The sequence below is a fragment of the Pituophis catenifer genome, unplaced genomic scaffold (assembly GCF_029215685.1).
Source record: "Pituophis catenifer annectens isolate HBS135680 unplaced genomic scaffold, rPitCat1.0.hap2 SCAF_7, whole genome shotgun sequence".
Lineage (NCBI taxonomy): Eukaryota > Metazoa > Chordata > Lepidosauria > Squamata > Colubridae > Pituophis > Pituophis catenifer.
In genome coordinates, this window is record NW_027256887.1 from 67921390 (window position 1) to 67945834 (window position 24445).

Sequence of the window (24445 nt, forward strand, 5' to 3'; positions counted from 1 at the left end):
AAAGCATCTTCTCAAGAAGGTGGGAGGATTCAGACAAGTGCAAAAATAGGATCTGGAGAGGCCACATTGGTCCATGGACTACTGTCTGCCTACCTTTGCTTTGAATTTCAAAGCTTGAAATCCTGTACCAGTTCTTCAATTAATTGTTTAATGGCCATGTTTTTATCCAGCAATTAATTGCCTACCTTAAGTATCATTTTTTTAAACAGAAAATGCAAGCATGGATAGTACTAACAGGATTTTTTTTGGTAATATGTTCCATCTTCTAGCCACCTCCCCAGAGTACTTCCCACCAGCCTGATCTTCCCAGAGCCTTCCCAGTCTCATCCTTCCCCTCCTAGGAGCTGAAACATGCAATATGGACATATCACATTGGCTTGTCCACCCTTCCTAATTTCCCTGTCCTCTCCCTGCCCATATTAACTGGTACCTAGAGAAGGCTGTCTCTTGTATTGCCTTCTACTAAACCAATTTCCATTATACTGAGGGTTTACTTGGTTCTGAGTTCTACCTTGCTTTTTGCAAGCACTTGCAATGTGAGGAACTTTGCACCCTTGGACACTCCAACTACCGCAGACTTCCTTATTCCTTTTAGGTGAAGAAGCTCTTAATGAGTACCTGAGAACGAAAGCTGTAACTGTGGAATACTGAACAGTTCAGCCAAGCCCCATTCTTCCTCTGACCCACGCCAACTAAAGGATTACAAACAACAAAGTAGAAAATGCTTCCTGGTGTGAACATGCCAGCGTTTCAGTGCAATGATCCAATTAAGAACATTTGCATTTATTCACAATGGGATTCCTCAGAGGAGTTCAACACTTACTACGGATTACTGTGATCATAAGGTATTTTTTCCTGTAGCTATCATGTTCTCCTCCATCTGCTGACATTTAGGGCTAAATGAAGGTGAGACAGAAATCTAGAAACCATCAAATTTCTGATATTTTTGTCTCTTATGAACCTTTTACTTAAGTTGGAAACATGCTATAATTTTCTTTATTTGTCCTCAGTAACCATTGGGGTCTTGGCCACTTTACACCAGCATCATACTTTTTTCCTGCAATAAACATTTTGCATATTTGAACTAAACTCAGAAAACCAGTTCACCATAAACATGTTTATGTACCCAAGGAAGTGCACTTATTATGAATCTGTACAATAAAGATTTGAACATCTGTGTTATTCACATAAATAAATAAATAAAAAGTAGAACTATTTTGTAATCTGTTTGCCAATGAGTTGTATGTGATCTCTAATTGTGGGTGCCAATTACATTAAATAAATGCTTTTTGGATGTCCTGTAGTATTTAATGACCTAGTGTTGCATCTGTAAGATAATCTCTCTCGCGCTCTAATACATTTACAATGTTCTAAAGTCAGGGGTCCCAACCCCCGGTCTGTGGCATCGGTCCACGACATGTCAGAAACCGGTCCATGCAAAAAAAGTGACGGCCCAACCACGGGACGCAGGCAACACACAAAACTGTGCTCCCTCAGGTCCACGGAAAAACTTTTCTCCACAGAACTGGTCCCTGATGCCCAAAAGGTTGGGGGCTACTGCTCTAAGTCATACAATACATATTAAGTTTTGATTCAGGGAAAAAGTTTGAACACAACCGTTCTGAATTATGCAACAAGACATGATTAAAGCCATGGATTAATACAATTTGTGAAGACAACCATGCCAGGTTTTGAATGTATTTACTACTTGCAATTGCAAAGCATTTATTGAAAACAACGTATAACATTGTATAAAATACAGTGAACGAAAAGATAGACTATGGTAGTGTTAGTCTCAAAAGAGATAGCTGCTCTATCTAAGCAGAAAGTTATTTTGCCATTTGTATCTTGTGTATGAATTTTCCAGGAGTATACTATGGAAAATAAATAGAAAATATTGGTGGATTGTGCAAGGGCACCTAAATTTTATTTATATTTATGTATTACAATTATTATCAACTCAAATCAATACACAGCAAGATGGTCCTCTTTCCTGAAAGTTATGGACCATAATCTACCATGTACAGTATGGGGCTATTAACAGTTGCTAATTCCAGAATATTCAGCCTATTTGATTTTTCATGTCAAACATTCCCGATTTGCATTCAATCCCATTTTCAAGTAAGCAATAACAGGTCAAATATTATTTATTCAGAAATAGGATGATCTTATTCAGTGGAATATATGTTCCAATAATAATACATAATCATAACAAATTGCCCTTAAGAATAAAACTAATTTCAGCTCAAATTGGCATGTATCTTGCAAGTTGATGCCTTTTACAGTATAAGGCATACCTTAAAATTATTTTTTATCCATCTTAAATAAACTTTATGAGAATACAAGGCATATTTTAATTTCAAAGATGTAATGTGATCTCAAACTGGCTGGGATTATAAACTCCCAATTTGATTTGTAGCATATTTTGGACCTTTAAAATATACTGGATTCCCAATGGCATTCTTCATTCTCCATTATGAATACTGCTTATCCACAAAAATATCTTTCAGTCTAACACAATTCTTTCACTTTGACCTTAAAGGACAGTTTATGCAAGGTGAGTAACCTGTGGTGTAAACAAATGAGCTTGAATCCCAACCAGACCTGGGAGTTAGGAATGTAGTTCATTTGGGAGGCCACTACTATTAACATATAACAGTGGGTCACTAGCCCAAATACTTTGTAATTGAAACAATCTAGAGTAAATTATCTGTTTTCCACAGACATTTTCTTTGATCTCTATGTAACCCAAGAATTGGTAGTAATCTATAATGTTATTACAGATTAAATCATAAATAGTTCATAGCTATTATTCTTTTGTTTCTGTCTGGTCCAATTATTTTTTCTGCTTTCCCCTCAATTTTACAAATGAAATCCTCATTAATTTCTTCTGACTTGATAGCAGACCTACAACAGATTTTTTTTACACCTCTCCATATATCAAGTACACAAGCTTATTAGTAGTACACAACGCAACTTTCCCAGAGGCCTTGAAAAAATGAGGATTACATGTAGATATTGAAATGGCGGGAAAATAAGGCCAATTCACCTACTCAGTTTTTACCGTCCAACATTTCTATTCGTCCTTCTCTTTTTGACAAAGGAAACTTAATATTTTCTTCGGTAACTTCTTCAAAGGTAGAGCTCTCCTCACATTCCGAATCATCTTCTGATTCTGTTGTATCACAGTCATTCAGTTCTACTAAGGCCACATTCTGTAATTATTTAAATAATGAAAGTAAGATAAAATTAAGTGCACAATGAGAATGTAGATGTACATCAGTTTCAGTGCTGAACTATGAAATCAAAAGCAGTTAATTTTTATTTTCTATAAGACTTAGAAAATATCTCAACAACAGTTCATAAACTATTCCCACAAGTACCAGTACCAAAAAGTAGGAGTCCCAACCTACCAGGTCCAATAGGCATGCTCACAAGGTCCCCTTTATTAACGTACCATTTTGTAGGACCAAGGAGATTTGCCTCCTCTATTGTGGCCCTGTCTATGGAACAGCCTTCCCTGACCTTCTTAGTCTTCCAGAAAGCCATAAAGACCAGGCTTTTCCCCAAGTATTAGGCCCAGGTGTTAAGGGAACCTAATATACACATGTGCATTTGGTGAACTTGTTAATCTCCCCTCCAATTTTCTTTGTACTGGATTTTTAAAAACTTAGTTTAGTTATGGCGTTCTATTTATTAGTGGTCCTCAAATTACAACCATTTGTTAAAGGACTGTTCAAAGTTCCAGCAGCACTGAAAAAAATGGTCAGTTTTCACACTTATGACTGTTGCAGAATACCTAGTCATGTGATCAAACTGGATGCTTAGCATCCAGCATGTATTTACCATGGTTGCAGCATCCTGGATCCTGGGATTTTCATTTTTAACTTTCTTAGGGAGCTTCTGACAAGCAAAGGCAATGGGGGAAGCTACATTCGCTTCATGACCTCATGATTCACTTGACAGCTTCAGTGATTTGCTTAACAACCATGGCAAAAATGTTGTAAAACGGGACCCAACTCACTTAACAACTGTCTTGCTTAGCAATGGAAATTTTGGATTCAACTGTGGTCGTAAATCAAGGACTCAGTGCACACTGGTTTTAGCAAAATGATTGTTTTCTGCCCTGAATTACCTATTTAAGATGGTCAACCATTTAAGAGGGTCGGCCATAGAAATAGCTTAAATAAGTATAGTTCTATACTAACTATAAACAAAGTCTTTGTTTATAACTAAGAAAAAGCAGCTAGATGGATTAATCCATTAATTGCCTTCCATGATCAGAGGCTGAAAACACTTACAAAACAATTGCTGAAAACAAAGCACCAGAGAGCCAGTGGCTCTCATCTGCTGCTTAGGCAAATCTTCTGGGCATGAGTTGGTTACCTCCATCAACAAGCAATGCAAGATTAGTTTTGAAAGGAATTTTGGAGACAATGTAATCAAAGGTCTTTAGTAAAGGAAGATGCTAACTGCAGCAGTCCTCCTAAATCTGAGACTTTTCTGGGTGTCTGGTGTATCACATGAAGACTTTGTGACAAAGTTTGGCCCTGATCATTCTGATGGGGAATTTTCAGAAATGCAACCTTCAAAATCAAGAGCCTTGATAGTACAGGGGTTTAGTGCACCCTGTTATTAACACAGCTGCCTGCAATTTCTGCTGGTTCGAATCTCTCCAAGGCTCAAGGTTGACTCAGCCTTCCATCCTTTCTAAGGTAGGTGAAATGGTGAAATGAGGACCCAGTTTGTGGGGGCAATAAGCTGACTTTGTATAAAAATATACAAAAGAATGAAGGCTATTGCTTAACGCATTGTAAGCCGCCCTGAGTCTCCGGAGAAGGGCGGCATATAAATCAAATTAAAAAAAAAAAAAAAACATCCGGATTGCATATGGGAAAGAGAGCTACTCTTGACACTTTGCCTGAAATATTTTTATGTGCTTAACTGAAAAATTTTATGACACCCATCCCCTTGGCCTCCTAGAACCATGGCTTTTCAGATGGGTTGTGGAGAGTGTTATATAGCAATGCAACTTTTATAATATTTTTTTTGTAATTTTAGTCATTTTTTTTTTAATTTGTACCAATTTTAATACTTAAACTGCATAAGCTGTCTTCTCTCTGGCTAGTTTCAGGGGTCAGATAAATTTGATAAATAAAAAATTACTTTAGTAATACCACAGAAGTCAATTTCAACAAAAAAAGATAACATCCAGATATTATTATGGATAATAGCTTTTGTCTAGACACTAAACAACAAGAAGTCATTCTATTTTGGGTATAACATAAACATGAATGTAATGCTCTATGCCAAGGAATTAACTAGAAACAAAAATATATTCACCATTTCAATTATTTTTTCCATCGAAGAATCTACATGTTCAATGTCAAACTCTTGGCTAGGTTTGCTGTCCATTTCTCTTCTCAGCTGATTATTTGCATTAGCCATCTGGGGTAGAAAATTCTGCACCTTATCCAAAACTAAATGTGTTTATGAAGACATTAATATACCTTTAAACTTTTAAAGAATTAAAAAACATTACTGGTAAGGGTAGGAGGAACATAGGGATGGCCAGCAGCATCCCACTTATAGGGAATGAAAAGAAACATAGAAAATATAGAAAGAGTAGTTGGAGGGCCAGTCTTTCTGAATCTGACCGGACACTAGTAAGATCCCATATTAGGAATTACCTAGTGGCGATAAAAGCAGCGAAATGTAGCTATTTTGCTGCTCTTATTGTGTCATCAGATAACCGCCCGGCCGCCCTCTTTAGGGTGACCCGCTCCCTGCTCCATCAGGAAGCGCGGGAGGACCCCTTGGAGGGTAGAGCCGAGGATTTTGTTCAGTATCTGTATGACAAAATCACTCAGATTTGGGAAGATTTGGACTCCGACTGGGTAGTCTCAGGGGGAAAGACAGGGGCAGGTCTTGAGAATGTTATCTGGGATGAGTCTGAGCCTGTGACCCCTGAGGACGTGGACAGGATTCTGGGCAGAGTGAACGCGACCACTTGTTTATTGGACCCGTGTCCCTCCTGGTTAGTGCTGGCTTCCCGGGAAGTGACCCGAGGCTGGCTCCAGGGGATTATAAATGCTTCGCTGGGTGAGGGTGACTTTCCCGCCGCCTTGAAAGAGGTGATGGTGAGGCCTCTCCTCAAGAAGCCTTCCCTGGACCCGGCAATGTTGGTAAATTATCGTCCAGTCTCCAACCTTCGCTTTGTTGCAAAGGTTGTTGAGAGTGTGGTCGCGCAACAGCTCCCCCAGCACCTGGATGAAACGACGTATCTAGATCCGTTCCAGTCGGGCTTCAGGCCTGGGTACAGCACGGAAACGGCATTGGTCGCGTTGGTAGATGATCTCTGGAGGGCTCGGGACAGGGGATGCTCCTCTGTCCTGGTCCTGTTAGATCTCTCAGCGGCTTTTGATACCATCGACCATGGTATCATGCTGCACTGTCTGGAAGAGTTAGGGGTGGGAGGCACTGTGTTGCGGTGGTTCTCCTCCTTTCTCTCTGACCGGTCGCAGTCTGTGTTGACAGGGAGGCAGAGGTCAACCCCGAGGCCCCTCATATGTGGGTTGCCGCAAGGGTCGGTCCTCTCGCCCCTCCTGTTCAACATTTATGTGAAGCCGCTGGGCGAGATCATCCGTGGTTTTGGGGTAAAGTACACGGACGACACCCAGCTGTACATCTCCACCCCAGACCACCCCAACGATGCCCTTGAAGTGATGTCCCGGTGCCTGGAGGCCGTGCAGATCTGGATGGGGAGGAATAGGCTCAGGCTCAACCCATCCAAGACCGAGTGGCTGTGGTTTCCGACGTCCCGATATAGTCAGTTGGTGCCATCACTGACTATTGGGGGCGAATCATTGGCCCCCACGGAGAGGGTGCGCAACTTGGGCGTCCTCCTGGATTCACGGCTGTCTTTAGAAGAGCACTTGACGGCCGTGACCAGGAAGATTTTTCATCAGGTCCGCCTGATTCGCCAGTTGCGTCCCTTTCTGGATCGGGACTCATTACACACGGTCACTCATGCCCTTGTCACCTCCCGCCTGGACTATTGCAACACTCTCTACATGGGGCTCCCCTTGAGGAGCACCCGGAGGCTCCAACTGGCGCAGAGTGCGGCCGCGCGGGTGGTAATGGGAGCGACATGGCGTTCCCATGTAACACCCCTCCTGCGCGAGCTGCATTGGCTCCCGGTGGTCTTCCGGGTGCGCTTCAAGGTTTTGGTTACCACCTTTAAAGCGCTCCATGGCTTAGGACCTGGGTACTTGCGGGACCGCCTACTACCACCAATAGCCTCCCACCAGCCGGTACGCTCCCATAGAGAGGGGCTCCTCCGGGTGCCATCAGCCAAACAATGTCGACTGGCGGCCCCCAGGGGGAGAGCCTTCTCTGTGGGAGCACCTACTATCTGGAACGAGCTCCCCCCAGAGATACGGAGGATCCCGGATCTGCGCACCTTCCGCCGCGCCTTAAAGACATTATTTCACCAGGCGGGCCTGGCCTAATTTTCTCTCTCTTTCATAAAAGATTTTCAATTTTTAAATATCTTTTAGCATCTTATATATTCAATTTTAAAATTGGTTTTAAACAGTTTGGGGTTTTAAATTTGTCGGAGCCAAAACTATTTAATTTGATTTTATTCTACTTTTAATTTTTGTATGGATGTGTTTTTATTGTCTGGCTGTGCACTGCCCTGAGTCCTTCGGGAGTAGGACGGTATAGAAATCGAAATAATAAATAAATAAATAAATAAATAAATAAATAAATAAATAAATAAATAAATAAATAAATAAATAAATAAATAAATAAATAAATAAATACATACATACAGTGCTGAATATGCTGTTAATCAACTGCCATATTGCAAGATAAAATTATGAAAGGTCCAAACTTCAAATTCATCTGTATTTAATTAAAGATGCTATACAAAGGTATACTTCATTTTATTTACTTTAATCACTAGTAACTGTTGAGGAGCGGAGAAACCAATTTTAATGCTCACTCTCTGTTCTGCATAAATAATAGAAAATGCATGGTTCTTCTCAAAGACCTCCATGTGTATTTAAGCTTTAAATCTTTTGACATTCCTGAAGATACAGCCCCGCCTACCAAAAGGCAAGACTTCATTTATGATTATTATTTTCTAACATACATATATAATTCAGGAAAGGCACAATCCTCAGTGCTTTTTAAACTTGTCTACCTTAATGGGTAGACTTCAACTTCCAGAATTCCAGAGCCAACACACTGGGTAGAAAATTCTGGGAGTTGAAATTCACACGTTAAAGTTGCCAAGTTTGAAAAACACTGCTCTAAATCAGAGAATAGTTAACTCACTGGTAAAAAAATAGATATACTTACTGTTGCTCCTGGGCAGCCTGGTTGTCTGTAAGGTTGTGTCTTTCTTTTTAGCATGTTTTGGACTGAGCAAAAGTGTTTCGCCGATACCTAGAAATCCAGAAGCCCTGCTTCAGTTGAAAAGGCACATACTATTGATTTCACTAGTACAGTATTTCTCTCTCTATAGGTAGCTTTGCCCCCCCTCTACTGCAGATTAGTTGATGCAAATCAGTTCTTTCAAATAGCTCCACTGTGAGAAGCAAGGCACTTTTTTCAACCCCATGCACTACAGAAACCAAATATTGTAGAGATATAGTATATACTGAGAAAAACTTTTCAGACTATTGTGCCTTTCAAAGCACAAAAGCATTCCCATCAGACATTTAGGCAAGCATTAAATATATGAAGTGATGAAGTGAGAAAGTCGAGATAGAAAGGACTTTTTTTCAGGCGCAAACTCTCATTTTAGCAGGGAGGCGCATTAACATTTTCTTCAAGTTTGAAAAAAAAAGTTGCACCTTAGTTTCGAAAATATTTGTGCGTGATGTTCATTTATTCACGCAAGATCTCACGGCTACCATGTCCCTACAGGACTTTTATTTAGTTATTTATTTTTCCTTTTGGCAGTTACGGTTCAAGAAAAGCAACGAAAAAAAACCAAAATAACAAAGCTACAGGTATTGCAACGTTTCTCAAACTTGGCAACTTTAAGATGTGTGGACTTCAACTCCCATAACTCCCGAACCAGCAGCCACTGGGAATTATGGGAGTTGAAGTCCACGCATCTTAACAACGTTAGCTAAGTTTGAGAAACGCAGGGTTAGTGGGAAAGGACGAGACCGGGAAGCGCGACGTTCGTTCCTTGACCTGCGGCTCCTCCCTTTGAACACATTCATCGCCAGTTACCTCCTCCGCCTCCCACGGAAAGAAGCACCCGAGATATCTCGGGACCCGCGTTGCCACCGCTCTGCGCCATTCAGCCCGATATGAGCCCCACTCGCGGGTAGCGAAGCGCCCCGCCTCCAAGAGGAAGCCAGAGCATGCGGCAGGCCGGGAACGGCCAAAGCCAGAGTGGCTTCGCGAGTGTAAACAGCGCCCCCTAGAAGCACAGAGGACCTTCATTAGGCTCGAAAAGGCTTTATGGGAAGTTTTCTATCAGAGTATAAATTCTCTCACATAGTTTCACTTGTATTTTATTTTAGTTACGGTAGCCGTAATTTTCTTTTTGCAAGCCTCTTTTCCAGATTCCAAGTGGCAGTTTTGTGTCTCAGTTACAAGCGACTACACACCATTCCTGCCCTGCAGAGTTGTGACAATTAGACTTAGAATAACTTTATTGTCACTTTGAATGTACACCAGTCGACATACAGTAAAAGGAAATTTCGTTGCATACAGCTTTCAAAGGGTCTCCACTACAATGCCATGCTATAGATGACTCCACACAATCAAGCGAAGTATCGATAACTTTGCATTGTCAAAAGAATACCATATCCCATACCGAGGGTTTCCATCAAGCCTCCTATTTAGATTTTTTTTAAAAAAAAAAAAAATCTACATGGGGGGCTTGATGGAAATTCTCGGTATTTTTAAAAAATCTAATTTGAAGAAAAATCTGACAGTTTATCCAAACATTTTGTAACCGTTTCAATAAAGATGCTATCTTCTTGATATCCTCCCAAAGGATAGGAAGAGTATTGATACTTCTGAACTTTGGTGTTGGAGAAGACTACGGAGAACACCGTGAACAACCAAGAAAACAAACCAATGAAGAAACCCTGAACAAACCAGCCCAGAATTCTCACTTGAGGCACAAAGCACCAGGCTCAAACTATCCTACTTTGAACACATTATGTGAGGACCAAGCTAAAGAAGGCTCTAATTCTGGGAAAAGTGGAAGGAGGAAAAAGATGACAAGCAGGTGGATGGACTCCATTACAGTGGTGATGAGTGCTTCATTGGAAGACCTGAATAAAAACGAATAGTTATGGAGAAAATGTATTTATGTGGGTATCAAGAATTGACAATGATTTTAGTGCCCTTTAATCAAGCAATCCTCTTAAAATGTGTGCTCTATAATTATAAGATTGTAATAGTGTATTTGCAACCATCATGTAGATCTTTTCCATTTAATTTTTTTTCTGTAATATTTCAATAAGGTCACCATTATCTCATCAGGAATCATTTTTCCTTGCAAATTTATATTTAATAGACTGCTAATCAGTTTAAACATTCTTTTTTGTTTCCCTGTTTAACACTGCTACTTTGGGTGGCTGTTGGAACTTCGTTCCCATTCTACCACTGAAATGTAGAGTGCAAATCAGCAATATAGGATAAGCAGATAACTTCTCCCCAGGCCTTTACATCATCCATGGGGTCCATAGCCCTGTTTATTATGGCATTTTATCCTTCTTATCAGCTGTCTGCTCCTATTTATGCACATGGAAGCTATTTCTTGAAAGAGCCTGTCATACACACAACAATCTCTTCACTCCTCAGATTATGAGTCCCCATTCCATTCCATTGCAGAGAATAGACAGATTCAGTACAACTGTTCTAGCTGGTTTCAGCAAATGTAAGATCTTTACAAAAGAAATAATGATTTGATATCAAACACATTCTGCAATACAGCTTCAGTTCTCCATCCACTTCCTAGCAATGAGACCAGCTTGGCTGATCTACCCTTAACTTTTGGGTAACGCTTACCTTTTCTATTCTGTCTCTCATGCTTCTGTTCTGCATCTTCCATAATAATGATAGGAACATCCCATAAATCAGGGGTGTTAAACTCATGGCCCGCAGGCCAGATGCATCACGCATTGGCCACGCCCACCCCATTTAGCGAAGGGGGAAAGTCACGATACATCAGGTGACGACAACATGACGAAGTGAGTTTGATATCCTTGCCATAAATGGTCTCTTCTACTTCTCATTTCCTCGACAAACTGAAAGACAGATGTCTCACTCTAAGCAAAATGTTCCAACAATTATATTCAACAAAACTGCTTCAGACATTGATGTTGATTATGATTTAACACTGTCATTATAATGTTTTTATTATTCTGCTCTACGATGTTGTTTTTACTGTTGTTGATCTTACTTCATTCAGATTGTTAATTTTGTTTTGTTGATTACTGTTGTGAATGTCAATCATGCTGAGTTTGATTTTATGGCAGAAAAACAGACTTGCTCAAGGAGGGATCCTATCGTCACAGCCCTTATCAGTATTTATTGCCTTACAATATTAAACCTTTTTTTAAAAAATTCTGTCTCAGTCAAAAAAATGAGCCTGAGATTTTGAAAAAAGTACAATAATAAAAATAAACAATGTAATTTCATAGTCCATTGGGGAAGTATAAAAGCAAAACTCATAAAATATGGATCTAATATATCCAAGGAGTGAATCACAGTCCACTATTCTACAGGGCCTGTCAGATAGATGTGGTTAACTTGCAAAACCAGTATTTCCTGAATTTAAACACCGATAAAAACTGTTTGAACAAAACATGACAAGCAGGGGTAGGTTCTACTTCCCTTTACTACCGGTCCGCAACAGGACTGTGCATGCGCCAGTGGTTGCCCCCGGCGGGAGGCTCCGCCCACTGACCTGGACGTCATCATAAGTGATCTGCGCATGCGCAGAAGCTTCTGGCACCATGTGAACAGGTAGTAAAGGTAAGTAGAAACCACTCCTGGCGTGCTCATGTGCATATCACCCATGATGACATCGTGGCGGGTGGGCGGAGCCTCCCGTCGGTTTTACTACCAGTTCTAAGTAGAAACCACCCCTGGCGTGTGCATGTGCATATCACCCATGAAGACGTCATGGCGGGTGGGCAGAGCCTCCCGTCGGTTTTACTACCAGTTCTATAGAACCGGACAGAACTGGGAGCAGCCCACCACTGATGACAAGTACATTTTACTGCTCAAATAGTGTAGCTCAGTGGTTCTCAACCTTCCTAATGCCACAACCCTTTAATACAGTTCCTCATGTAGTGGTGACCCCCAACCATAAAAGTGTTCCTAAGACCATTGAAAATATGTGTTTTCCGATGGTCTTAGGCAACCCCTGTGAAAGGGTCATTCGACCCCCAAAGGGGTCCCGACCCACAGGTTGAGAACCACTGGTGTAGCTGTACATAGTCTTACAGAATACATATTTGCTCAGTAAGTGCCATCAAATTCAGGGGTTCTGTCTGAACTCAGAAGTTCAGAACCCATTTATATTATTCTTTAGTAAAAGACTGAATTGACATATTGTGCTAAACCAGGGATGTCAAACTCAAGGCCCGGGGGCCACATCCGGCCCGTGGGATCCTTAGATCCCCTGGAAACAGCAAAGGACAGGCCTGCGGTGCCTCTGCCAGAGAAAATGGAACTCACGCTCCGTTTTCGCTGGCAGAGGGTTGCAGAAGGCCGTCGCAGCTGAAAATGGAGCTCAGGAACCCGTTTTTGCTGGCAGTGTTCCGGCCACCACAGGGCCCCCTGACATGACTGACATCGAGCTGGCATGCCCACCCTGGCCATGCCCCGCCAGGCCTCCCAAGGTCAAACACAACCCTGATGCATCCCTCAATGAAATCGAGTTTGACCCCCCTGTGCTAAACCATCAAGCAGATTCTTTGCTCTTTTGCCTAGCATGATTAGATTATGCCTTAAGCAGAGGTCACTAAACTTGTCTAATCCTCAGGTATCTCATCCTAAAGCCAAAGTGCAAACAGGGCAAAGGTTATGTATGGACAACCAGCATTCATCTTGGGACTCTTGGTTTTCTTGCTAAACATGGTTTGCTTTTGTTAGGGTTTGTGAAATAAGTGACAATGGGTAGCTTAATATAGGTAGGACAATAGGTAGCCAGGTTATTAATAGGGCTTACAAACCACAATAGGTAGATCACATCACATGTTTTATAGTCCCAAACTAAACAAAACACATTATGGACTAGAATGTTGTGCAAATATTGCTTTAGGACACATATTTAATTTGCAGTTTGAAATTGGGAGGTATTATCTAGCTTGTGGCAGTTAATCTTTTGGAATCAGTGGGAATATATGAAATATTGAGATCATGTTAAGGGCACTCTTCCAAAATAGTTGCCACAACAAGTTGATTAGAAGGTAAAGTGAAGGCCGGGCCCCACCTTAATCTACTCCTCTCCTTACCCAATATCTTCTGAGCAACTGGCATACTTCCCAAAAAAGCACCAGGGATCATTGTTATGTTCTATAATACTTTAGCGTTATTATTTGAGCCATGAAACCGTGCAGGTTGTAAAATTTAACACCACCATGCAGGTGTTGTTAAAAACTGAAGTAAATTTCCTCAATTAAGTATGACCAATGCTAAGTTCATACTTCACTATGAAATACTCATGCAAGCCCATTCATAAAGACTCCTAGGAATAAAATTAAAACAATGCATCATATGTTAACACCTGGTACAAAAAACACATTGCCTTTAAGAGAGTGGTAGCACTGAATTGCATTATATGAACATATAATAAGCTGAACACTGGCAAACAGATGCCTACCTGTTATTTTTAAAAACTTCTGCTAATTGTTAGACCTGGCAGGTGCCTCTGAGATTAAAACATTTCCCTTAAGGCATTCATATTATCTTTTACTAAAATTACTCATAGGATGCAGCTTATTCATTCTACAGACTAAATAGAATTTACTCTGTGCTTTTGATTGTTACAGATATTTTTTATCAAGAAGTGCACACCTTGAGACCAGGAAAAGTAATTGAGTAATTTAAGAGACAGCAATGAGAAATGACATTTCTCGTACAAAGTCCAATCCACATCATAGTGTTATTACAATATTCTGTGAATATCCTATGATGTACACGTTTGGATTGTGATGAAACCTATTAGAACAAACAACAAAATGGAATCAAGATTCCAGTCCACCTTATCTTTCTCAGTTCCTGAAAACTCTTGCTTATATTTTTGTGCATTACAGGCCAGGAAAATTTTGGTAAAAAGTAGCCTATATAACTTTAAGAACTTTTTTCTTTTGAATTAATTCTATGTTTTACAAAGCAGCATTGGTTATTTATTTATTAAACAAATTCAAGAAACACATATTATATTACAATTTATATAATAACTATATTCTATAAATTATTTTACACACACACACACACATATCAGGGGTGGGTTTCACTTACCTTTGCTACAGGTTTGCTCGCGCAGACATGCGCAGAGTGTATTTGATGACATCCGGGTGGGGGGTGGAGCCTCCTGCCTCTGCTGCTATAGGTTCGCCCGAACTGGGACAAACTGGTAGAAGCTACCACTGATATATATATATATATAAAAAACAAACAAATATGCATCCAAATCACACATAAATGACTCCAGGCGGCAACTGAACCTGCAGCCCAATTCTTTCTACATGAGAATATAATCTTGTGTATCCTGATCTGCTATTAACCCAAAAGTAATTCCAATTTGATCTTATAGAATTTTCTATATCAAAGAATGAAGGAAGTTCAATTTGGAGACATTCGATCAAATCATTCAGTCTAAACTTCATTTAATTTGGAAAGCTGACTAATTTGATCAAGTTACATTCAAGTTATATTGCTTCTCATCCTTTTGGTTCCGATCAAGAGTGTAATATTGCACACCTCTATTATTTAGTCATTTCATCTCCTTTTTCCCTATTCTTCCATTTTTATCATCTTATCTGATGAATTGTAGAGTACTTGAAAGCTTTTACAGGTAGTCCTTGACTTATGATGATAACTGAGCCTTGTAATTATGGTTGTAAATCATTTATTCATTCATTCACTTATTTTGCTGCCCAACTCATTTCAAAATGACTCTGGGCAGCTTACAGCATTAAAAGCATTAAAATCATAACAAATAAATATTTATAAAACAATAAAATGGAAATTAAAATCAAAAATAGAATTATAGTTAGAAGATAGGGAGAGGGAGAACAGGAAGACAGTTGTAAAGCAAATGCTGTTAAGTAAACCTATTGATTGTTATGTAATTTTTTTCCCCAACTGGAAAAATGTCATATATCATATTCACATGAACCCTGGGTGCTGCAAATGACCATACATGCAGGCTGGTTGCTGAGTGCCAAATGCAGTTATGTGACTGCCAGGGGGCAGACATCATAACTTTGGAATCATGTTGTGAATAGCTTTTGAGGCGGTCTGTCATAACTTCTAACAGTAAAGTGACCAGTCATACTTTGAGGACACTAAAGTATCTCTTTTGTAATCTTGAATTGTTCTAATATGTGTTCTGGAACTTTCGTTTGGCCAATATGGCTTCTTGTGTTAATGGAATGGGAATGGGAATGGGAATGGGAATAGAATAGAATAGAATAGAATAGAATAGAATAGAATAGAATAGAATAGAATAGAATAGAATAGAATAGAATAGAATAGAATAGAATAGCTTATAGTATGCTAAAAATTGAGAGGTACAAAGGTTGCTACCACTATGAAGCAATTCATTTGCTTTAAATAATGGGCTGCTTAAAAGGAGAGAAAGAATGAGATTAAAGTATACTGCTCAAAAAAATAAAGGGAACACAAAACTACTGTATGTAACGAACAAAGTATTTAATAAGGCTATTTCATTCATTCAGATCTCGGATGTCTTCTGCTTGTGTTCCCTTTTGGTTTTTTTTCCTTCAAATTATGGTTATTTTGTGATTCATATTATATTGTTTTGCACAGTTATCTCTAGTCACTTGATATGAAGAACAACATTCATAAATATTTTTATTCATCTTTAAGAGGAAAGAATTGCTCATCACTTGGTTCTTACTTTGCACTCCTTAAACCCTGTTCCTCCCACTTGCTTCTTCCCAGAGCAAAAAAAAAAACACATTGCTGTAATGTAGAGAAAGCAGATTGCAGCCAGTTTTGCCTCTGAGCTGTGCTGAATTTTGCCACAGTAATAATTACCCGGGCTTGGCTTTATCTCTCTGTAGCTGGTCAGCAACCTATAAGCTTATCATTTACTGACTGCATTTTGTGGCTACAATATGCATTTGGGCTGCCCTACTTGGGGAGGCCATCGGGCTGGCTTGCCCCCTCCAAACTCCCTTTCCGATGCAACTATGCATTGGCTCATTCAAAGGAATGCAGCATGACAACCCCCTCCCCAGTTTCTCCTCGAGTTCCTCCAAACAGGTCCGGCCTCAAAGGCTAGCTGGGGATTATGGGTGCTGGAGTCCAACTCCAGTTGGAGAGCCCCGGATTTGGAGCAGCTTGGATCGATCAGGTGGCTGTTCACCCCGCAGCCCTCCTACCGAGGATCCCCAACCCGACCGCGTGGGAAAGCGGCCAGTCAGTGGGCTGGACGCCGTCGCCCCTTTTTGTCCCCGTTCCCTCCTCCCCGCGGGCGCCGGGCGGAGCGGCCGGTCCTCGGAGGAGGCATCGCCGGCGCGCACCGGCCACATCACCCGGGCTGGGTGGGGGGGTTCCCGGCTAGTCACGCCCCTCGCCCCCGCCGACTTTGGCCGCGCCTGCTCAGTGGGGGCGGAGGCCCCGAGGAGCTGTCAGCAACTCCGTGGCCGCCGGGCAGGTTCCTTCTTCCTGCGAAGAGCGGGCAGCTTCTGGGCGTTGCGCCCGAGGGAGGATGGCAAGCGGCGGCATCTGCTGCGAGAGGCTGGGGCCAGCCCCGCCGCCGTCCCTGGCCAGGTAGGTCTGGGGAGAGCGGAGATGGGCGCCAAGGCGGGGAGCCCCGGCGGAGGGGATTCCCTGGCCTGGAGGATCCCAGAAGGAAAGCCAGGCAGTCGGGTTGCTCTTGGTTAGGAGGAAACGTGCCTTTCGCCTCCGTCACCCGGGCGGGGGCTTCCCCGGCTCCCTCTCTTGAAAGCCTTCTTCCTTTCGGCTCTCCCCGCCCACCCGGGACAGTTGAAAGGTGGCAGCTTTCAGCTACCCTCCTTTCCTTTCTCAGTTCCCACGGATGGCAGATGCACTGAGATCTCCCTTCCACGAGGCTTGGGTGGGTAACCCTGTGGTCTTGCATAACGTCCCGGGTGGGCATTCCTCAGGATCCTAAAAAGTAGGTCACTTCCTCCCTTCAAGAGTTGTTAACTGTGTGGATATTTCCCCCCCATCCACCCCATTGCTCTTTCTTCCCAGCTTTGAAGGGGCAAGTTCTACAATTCATCTTGATGACCTTAGTCGTAGTAGATTACACCAGGGATATGTGATACCTTTGTGATTTTAGGGGTTGGAGGAGGAAAGCTCATGGAGGTGAACTTGGCTGAGTCAAGGAAGTTCGGTAGAGAGCTCTTTAAAAGATTGCTGGCAATGCCACAGTTCAAGGCCAGGCATATGACTTGATAAAGGTCAATCTGTGTTTTTTTTTTTTAAAAAAAAATATTAGTACTTTTTGTTATTGGCATAAATATGCATTGGCTTAGCAATTTCTTGCTTTATAAAAGATGAATGACTTGAAAGTATATGAAAGTCAGAAAAACCAAGGAGAAGTTTGGTTATTGCTTTCATGAAGCAGTAGGCAATAAACAATTGGTTTTAAAAATAATTAACAGATGATGTTATGGAGAATAAACTAGAAACAGAGTAGAGATTAGAGATCATGGAGAGCATACTGGAAACATCATAAAAAAAGTAGTGCAATCGTTTTCTGTGTATTTTATTCTCAGTTTTTACTTGAAGATTAAATATCTGGGGGCTATGCCCTTCATCACTGCTTTGATTATATGAAGTTATATCTGTCTGGTTTTAATCTGGTTACCAGAATTTGTCACAAACTATAAATTCTACACCACAAACTTTTGCAATTCAAAACTCAAGATTTTCCACCCAGCAGCTCTGGCATGTTGGCTGTTGTTAATCATTGAAGAATAGGTATCTGAGACAAGGGAAGAAATTTTCATCAACTTTATTTCTAAATAATGTGGGCTGAAATTCAATATTCAATATATTGTTATAAAGGTTCAATTTTAAAAGCGGAAAGCCAGACAAATAAAACATATTAAAGCTAAAATTTAAGGTTTAAGTTATTGAATGCTAATTGTCACTAGACATTAGCCTTTAAAAAATTGTTCCAGATATGAATAACAACCTCAGCAATATGGTACAGACTAGGTTTGTGACACTCTAAATCAGGGGTCTCCAACTTGGCAACTTTATGCCTGGCGGACTTCAACTCCCAGAATTCCTGGCTGGGAAATTTTGGGAGTTGAAGTCCGCCAGGCTTAAAGTTGTCAAGGTTGGAGACCCGTGCTCAACACTAGCCATTTTAAGTGTATGAACCTTAACTCTCAGAATTCCCCAGCCAGAATGAGGAATTCTAGGAGTTGAGATCCACACATCTTAAAGTTGCTGAGTCTGAGAAACACTGTTCCAAGGTATTATAATCAGTTATTTGAGCTAAATAAACTAACTAACTAAATAATAAATAAGCTAAATAAATCTTATTGCCATTTTGCATGGCTCTTTAAGCAAGATGTAAAGGCATGGGTGAATTTCTTCTGTTATGCAGATCTAGTTCTTGCAAACAAGGACAGCAATTCTGTCTTTTCATAACATATAGAAGCTTCCAAATTTTGTATAATAGGTGTGTAAGTGATCCAGTTAGCCTTCTACAGAAGTTTAGCATGTCATCTGACTAAACCCTTACAAGATGTACTGTAATCATGTGCCATCCCTTAAATTATTTGAACAAATCTGTGTGGGAATATGCTGCTATGTTGGTAGTATTGCACAAAACTGTAGGGAACAGGATTACAATGAATTAGAAATGAGGTGATGAATGAGACCATAATATTTTGGGAATGTAATCTGAAGCAGAGATAGGTAATCAGGACTTCATTAAAATGTGTCTTGATTACACCAGTGGATAATATTGAACAAAAAGCTCCTGAATATTTTGAATTTCTAATCTCAGTTTAACATTTTGGCCAGCTGTGATTACTTCCAGTACTTCTTGGCATTAAGAAGGATTATGAAACGTCCTAAATTTGTACTTTATTTGGCAGAGAGAAGCCTTCAAAATTATGAAAACATAGCAGAGCTTAATTTCAATGGTTTTCTATTCCGTAGGTATCTGACCTTTGCAGGCGTGAGATTCAAAAATTTTAGCAAGGGGTTCTCTGCCTGGTTGCTGGGTGGGCGTGGCCATGGTGGGCATGGCCTAGTCAGCCTCCTGCACCATGGGGAAGGGGGGTGCCCTCCCCGGACTCCGGAGGCTTTCCTCGAGCCTCTGGGAGGGCGAAAACGGCCTCCCCAGGCTCCAGAGACCCTCTGAAGGCCCTCTGGAGGCAATCTTCTGATATGCCCATTTTTCACCCTTCCCGAGCCTCCACATGCGCCCTGCACTTATCTGCATCCAAAACGGGCCATGTGAGGACTCCTGGGAGGGGCAGGGCGGGGTGGTCAGGGCCAGCCAGGAGTAGCATTTGGGGGTTCTCCAAACTGCACAGAATCTTAACTAGAGGTTCTCGTGAACCCCCAGCAGCCCACCCCTGGATCTTTGACACTATCATTTAGCACAGTTTTACATTAAGCAATAATTGCCTTTAATAGTATGGAAGTATGGAATTGTCATGAGAATCTTGCAGTTTTGTGTTGGTGGAGAAAGAGAACAGAGTGGCACAAAACAGATATAATCTATCAAAGCTAAAAGCTGCAACTACTTTTGGCTCTGGTTCTGTTTATCATTATATCTGACGTTATGTCCCCGAGCTGCAGTCCTACCCTTGGCAGGCTTTTATAGCTTTTCATGAGAGATTTTTTTTCAACCGTCTTGAAAACAATTGAAAAGTTATGGAATCCTGTTATTGCTTTGAGTTACAACCAATAATAATAGTAAAATATTTTAATATCTCCTGGATTTTAGAAAAAATAATAATTTCTCTAGGGAATTTTTTTCTCCTGCTTATCCTATTATACTAATTGATTTGGCCATCTTTGTTGTAAAATAAAAGGGCAGCCAAACTATTTACATCAAGGTTATTAAGTTTAACTTTGGTTAAAAATTAGGGATCTTTATGGTATGGGCCTCAGGAAAGCATTATCCTAGCAACTTTACTTCTTTTACCTAAATTTGATCATTTCAAGGATGCCTACATGTCTGTGAGCCCATTATAATTCCTACTTAGGAAACTTCTATTATTGCTGCCTATTTTCTAGGTGGGATGCCACAAAAAGCTTTGGAAAGAAGAGCTAAACGTAAACAGAGAAAAAGGGATAAGTATAAGATGCTGTGGTCCTTGTTATGACTAGTATGCAGATGCTGAGATACTTTCTCTAAGGAGTAAATTTCCATTGATAAAAAATGGTTTCACAAACCTCTTTTAGGGTGGCCCTAGTTGTGTCATTTTTTCTTATTTGTTTCTGTCAAAATGTTTACCTTGCCCAACTTTAAAATGCCTGTGAAGACAGGGGAAATAACTTCTGCTTGAGGCAAATATATTAGGCAGCTTATTTGACCTGAGTTGTCAGATCATTAAAAAAAAGTCAAAATCTGGATAAAGTTTTGGGTATTGGCTACTTGTCAGGTGTTAGCTGAACACTTCTGCTTTTTATCATTGCTTTTGTTCAGTCATCTTGAATTCTCTTGCTTTCCATCTCTTAGCTTAGTTTTTATTTCCCTGTAAGATAAAATGTTTAGCACACTTTGCACTAATGATTTTGTACTAAATATATATGGCTGTTCTGCAGATACTGGAGTTGTCCCAAACCTGCTGGTACATAACTGTTTGAGTACAATATCTTGTCAAATTGCAGTTCCTGTAGTCTGATAAACCGAAATAACAAGCCATGTTTGACTGTGTTTAGTGCTAAAACACCAAATTTGATAAGCCATTGTTTTGTTCTCCCCCAGGGCTGCTACATCATTGAAATTTACGTAGTGAAAACATTGGAAACCCATAACAGTCAGCATGATTTATTCAGTAGTTGGGAAGTTCACTCCATCCCACAATTTATATGTGCAGTTGAAAATGTCAGCAATGGATTGGATTCAAAACTATGGTTTGATTTGACATTTGAATTGATAATGTTAGAAGAGAGGCCCTTCAGATATTGCTGTCTAAATTCTAGCATTCCTTACTGGACAATGTGAGTAGGATGATGAAGTTTATGAACATCTGGAAAGAAAGATTATATTTCATATATAGAGCTAATCAACAAATATACTCTAAGGAATTCCAGCAAGCAGGCTCAAGGAAAAGAACCTTATCTGAATCATAAGACCCTGTGCACAATCATTCATGCCTTAGTGGATTACTTAGTGGATTACTGCAAAGTGCTCTACATGGGGCTACCCTTGAAGAGTATTTGGAAGCTACAGCTGGTACAGAATTCAGAATGCACACAATTCTGGGCACCTCTAGGGTGGCACATGAACACAGCTATTGCGTGAGCTTCATTGGTTACCAGTTTGCTTCTGAGTCCAATTCAAGGTGTTGGTTATTACCTTTAAAGCCCTATATGGCATGAGTCCAGAGTACCTGGCTCAATGGGACTAGCCTGCCCCACTCACTCCACCAGAAGAGGCATACTACAGACCCATATGCTAAGTAATTACAGCAGGTGGGGTCAATGAGAAAAACCTTTTCCACTGTGGCTCCGGCCCTGTGGAACTCTCTACCAGTGGACAGAAGAAGTGCCCTCCTCTTTTGGCCTTCTGGAAACTGGCTTTGTTGGTTGGCCTGGGGCCCCAAGTGGGGCACTCACCATTGGAGGTGGCTGACAGGGTAAGAAGACCTCATCTCCACCTCGTCCATCTCTTAGTTCTGGTTTCAGCAGTAGTGAAATCCCCCCGGTTCTATCTGGTTCGCTGAACTGGTAGCGCCGGCAGCGGGAGTCTCCACCCACCCTCTGGGATGTCATTACATCCTGTTTTTTTTTATCATCTGCGCATGCGCAGAAGGTTCTGTGCATGCTCAGAAGAGACACGTGTGCTCCTGTTCCTGAGCCGGTAGCAGTAAGTGGATTTCACCATTGGGTTTCAGTATAATTTTTGAAGTTTTAATCTGTGTAGTTTTAATGTTTTAATATTTTAATTATTGTATACTTGTTTTTATAAATTGTAAGCCATCCAGAATTGCCTTATATAGGGGAGATGGGTGTCATAAATATTAAACAAACAAACAGATCAATAAATATTCAAGTTAGATAAAATAATCTAGGTGGGAATAATGTGATCTGTATCTGTTCATAAATCGGTGCAGTTCTTCAGATCAAGATGCAGATTCAGTCTCATTCTGCCCACCCATCTCTCCATGATTTAATTCGCTGCATGCTTAACTTTATCATTGAGTAATGAAAAACTACTACTGTAAAATAAAGTACTTTAACACTTTAAAGATCAAGAAATATTTTAGCAAATCAAAACAGAATGTTGCCTTATAAATCTTATAGGTCTGCCCATTCCATAACATTTTAGCAAGTAATTTTGCTGAAAATCCTGGTATTATGAATTATCTATGAAGCATCAGGAACACCATATAAAATGAGAAACCATTATGTCATAGAATGTACTTATTTGCTAATCTAGTAAACACGTGAGCAGACTGTTAATCTGGTTAATCAAAATAGTTTATGATCTGAGCCATGAGGCATACTTAATGCAGACAATGTAATTATCTGTAATCCAATTTGGCAAGAAGAGTGAAGAATTAACAGGATTACTAATCATATAAAGATCTGACAGGAATTTAAGTGAAATATAGCGCATTCAGAAATGATAAAAATCATTGGATGCTTCTAAAGTCTATATACCTTGCAAGAGCAAGTCTAAACATCAAATTTCATGGCTATAAATGTTATCTAATATTTGTTCTTTTATTTCTCCTTTTCCTCCTCCTCCTCCTCGTGAGTCCAAGGGAACTTAAAAGTGTATATTCTTATTGTCTGATAGACACACTTAAGAAAGTTCTGCAATTTTACATCCTTTTGTTATTAGGCATAGCTTATTCTACAGAAGTTTAGAAAATTTATTTTGAAGTTAACATCACTAAATCAATGCAATATTATAGGATGCATCTGTATGTAACATTATGTAATTTTGTATATAATTAAAGACAATTTCTGCAAATACAGAATTGATTCTAATGACAATATAACTGTTTTGCTCTTGGAAAATTTTACTCCAGAATTATGAAGGATGCATAAGGATGATCTTCCTCGTTATATATGGGAAGCATATCCAAGATATATTGTTTGTTTGTCAAATGAATCAATAAGACAAATCCTTTAAGTATAAAAAGTTTTTCAACTGTTTCTTTCATTATGTATTGTTTGTTTCACTATATTGATGCCTGATCTCCACTTGATTAAACATTGCCTACTTCTGACTGCATAATTGGCTTATATAAAACATATTAAGCATTAACAAAAGTTCTTCAGCTAGTAACTTTTAGTTTTTAATTGACAATGCAATGCAAAGAATACTATTAAAAATATTACCATTCAAATTGCTAAAAGGAAGTTGGAATGCCTTTAAAGAAAATAAAAGGCACATTTGTTTTCTGTTTGATTATTTTTTTCATGCATTGCTTTCTTTAATCACAATCAGTAATAAAATTAAAAGTATCAGTATAATTCCATTCATTTGTTAGGGGGATTTTCTAGTACTTGACGCATTGGCAGAAGATATTGTATTTTGAGCTATAAAAAATGTGATGCCAGAGCTCTACTTTCTTGCTTTGCAAAACACTTGCTTGTCAAAATTATTTTATAACTTGAAACAGAGGCTCAATGTCACTGCCCTCTGCTTTATATTTGATTTATGTGTCGTTTAGCAGGATTTTTTTATGATGGTGTTGATGTGACATGCAGAAATGATCCTTTATTGTGATTGAGGATTAAGGAGATTAAGGAGTTCATTGTTCATTGAAGACACATTGAAAACTTCTTAATCTTACAACACAGGACTGACTTGACCATAGTTTCAACTGGTAAACTGTGAACATCTTAGATTAAGATAAAACTAGGATATTCCTGTAAGCTTGGTATTTGGACTAATCAGCTATCAGTAGACACATAGAGATAAATCACATTTACACACCATTCAAAATGGACAATAAAAAAAAGCTTCGAAGGAAACAATAATACCTGAACGTATCTTCTCCAGCAGCAAAAACCTAGA

At 40.0% G+C, this 24445-nt stretch overlaps 2 protein-coding genes across 4 annotated transcripts in view; one reads left to right on the forward strand and one right to left on the reverse strand.

Annotated features, from left to right (window-relative positions):
- ALDH1L2 (aldehyde dehydrogenase 1 family member L2) overlaps positions 1-651 on the forward strand; it is a 31089-nt gene extending 30438 nt beyond the window's left edge. For both annotated transcript variants that reach the window (XM_070947814.1, XM_070947815.1), the window contains one exon: positions 596-651. In XM_070947814.1, the coding sequence (XP_070803915.1) occupies positions 596-651 (56 nt within the window). The remainder of the gene's footprint in view (positions 1-595) is intronic.
- A 1137-nt stretch (positions 652-1788) lies between these two features.
- Positions 1789-9359, reverse strand: NOPCHAP1 (NOP protein chaperone 1). 2 transcript variants are annotated; one of them, XM_070947316.1, is made up of 4 exons: positions 9253-9359; positions 8368-8454; positions 5344-5480; positions 1789-3215 (listed from the first exon to the last, which is right to left on the reverse strand). In XM_070947316.1, the coding sequence occupies exons 1-4, from the start codon at positions 9320-9322 to the stop codon at positions 3054-3056; spliced, it is 456 nt and encodes a 151-aa protein (XP_070803417.1). In that variant the 5' UTR covers positions 9323-9359; the 3' UTR covers positions 1789-3053. The 2 variants fall into 2 exon arrangements, with proteins under 2 accessions (XP_070803417.1, XP_070803418.1); XM_070947317.1 differs by having other exon boundaries at positions 9214-9264.
- Between the last annotated feature and the right edge of the window lie 15086 nt (positions 9360-24445).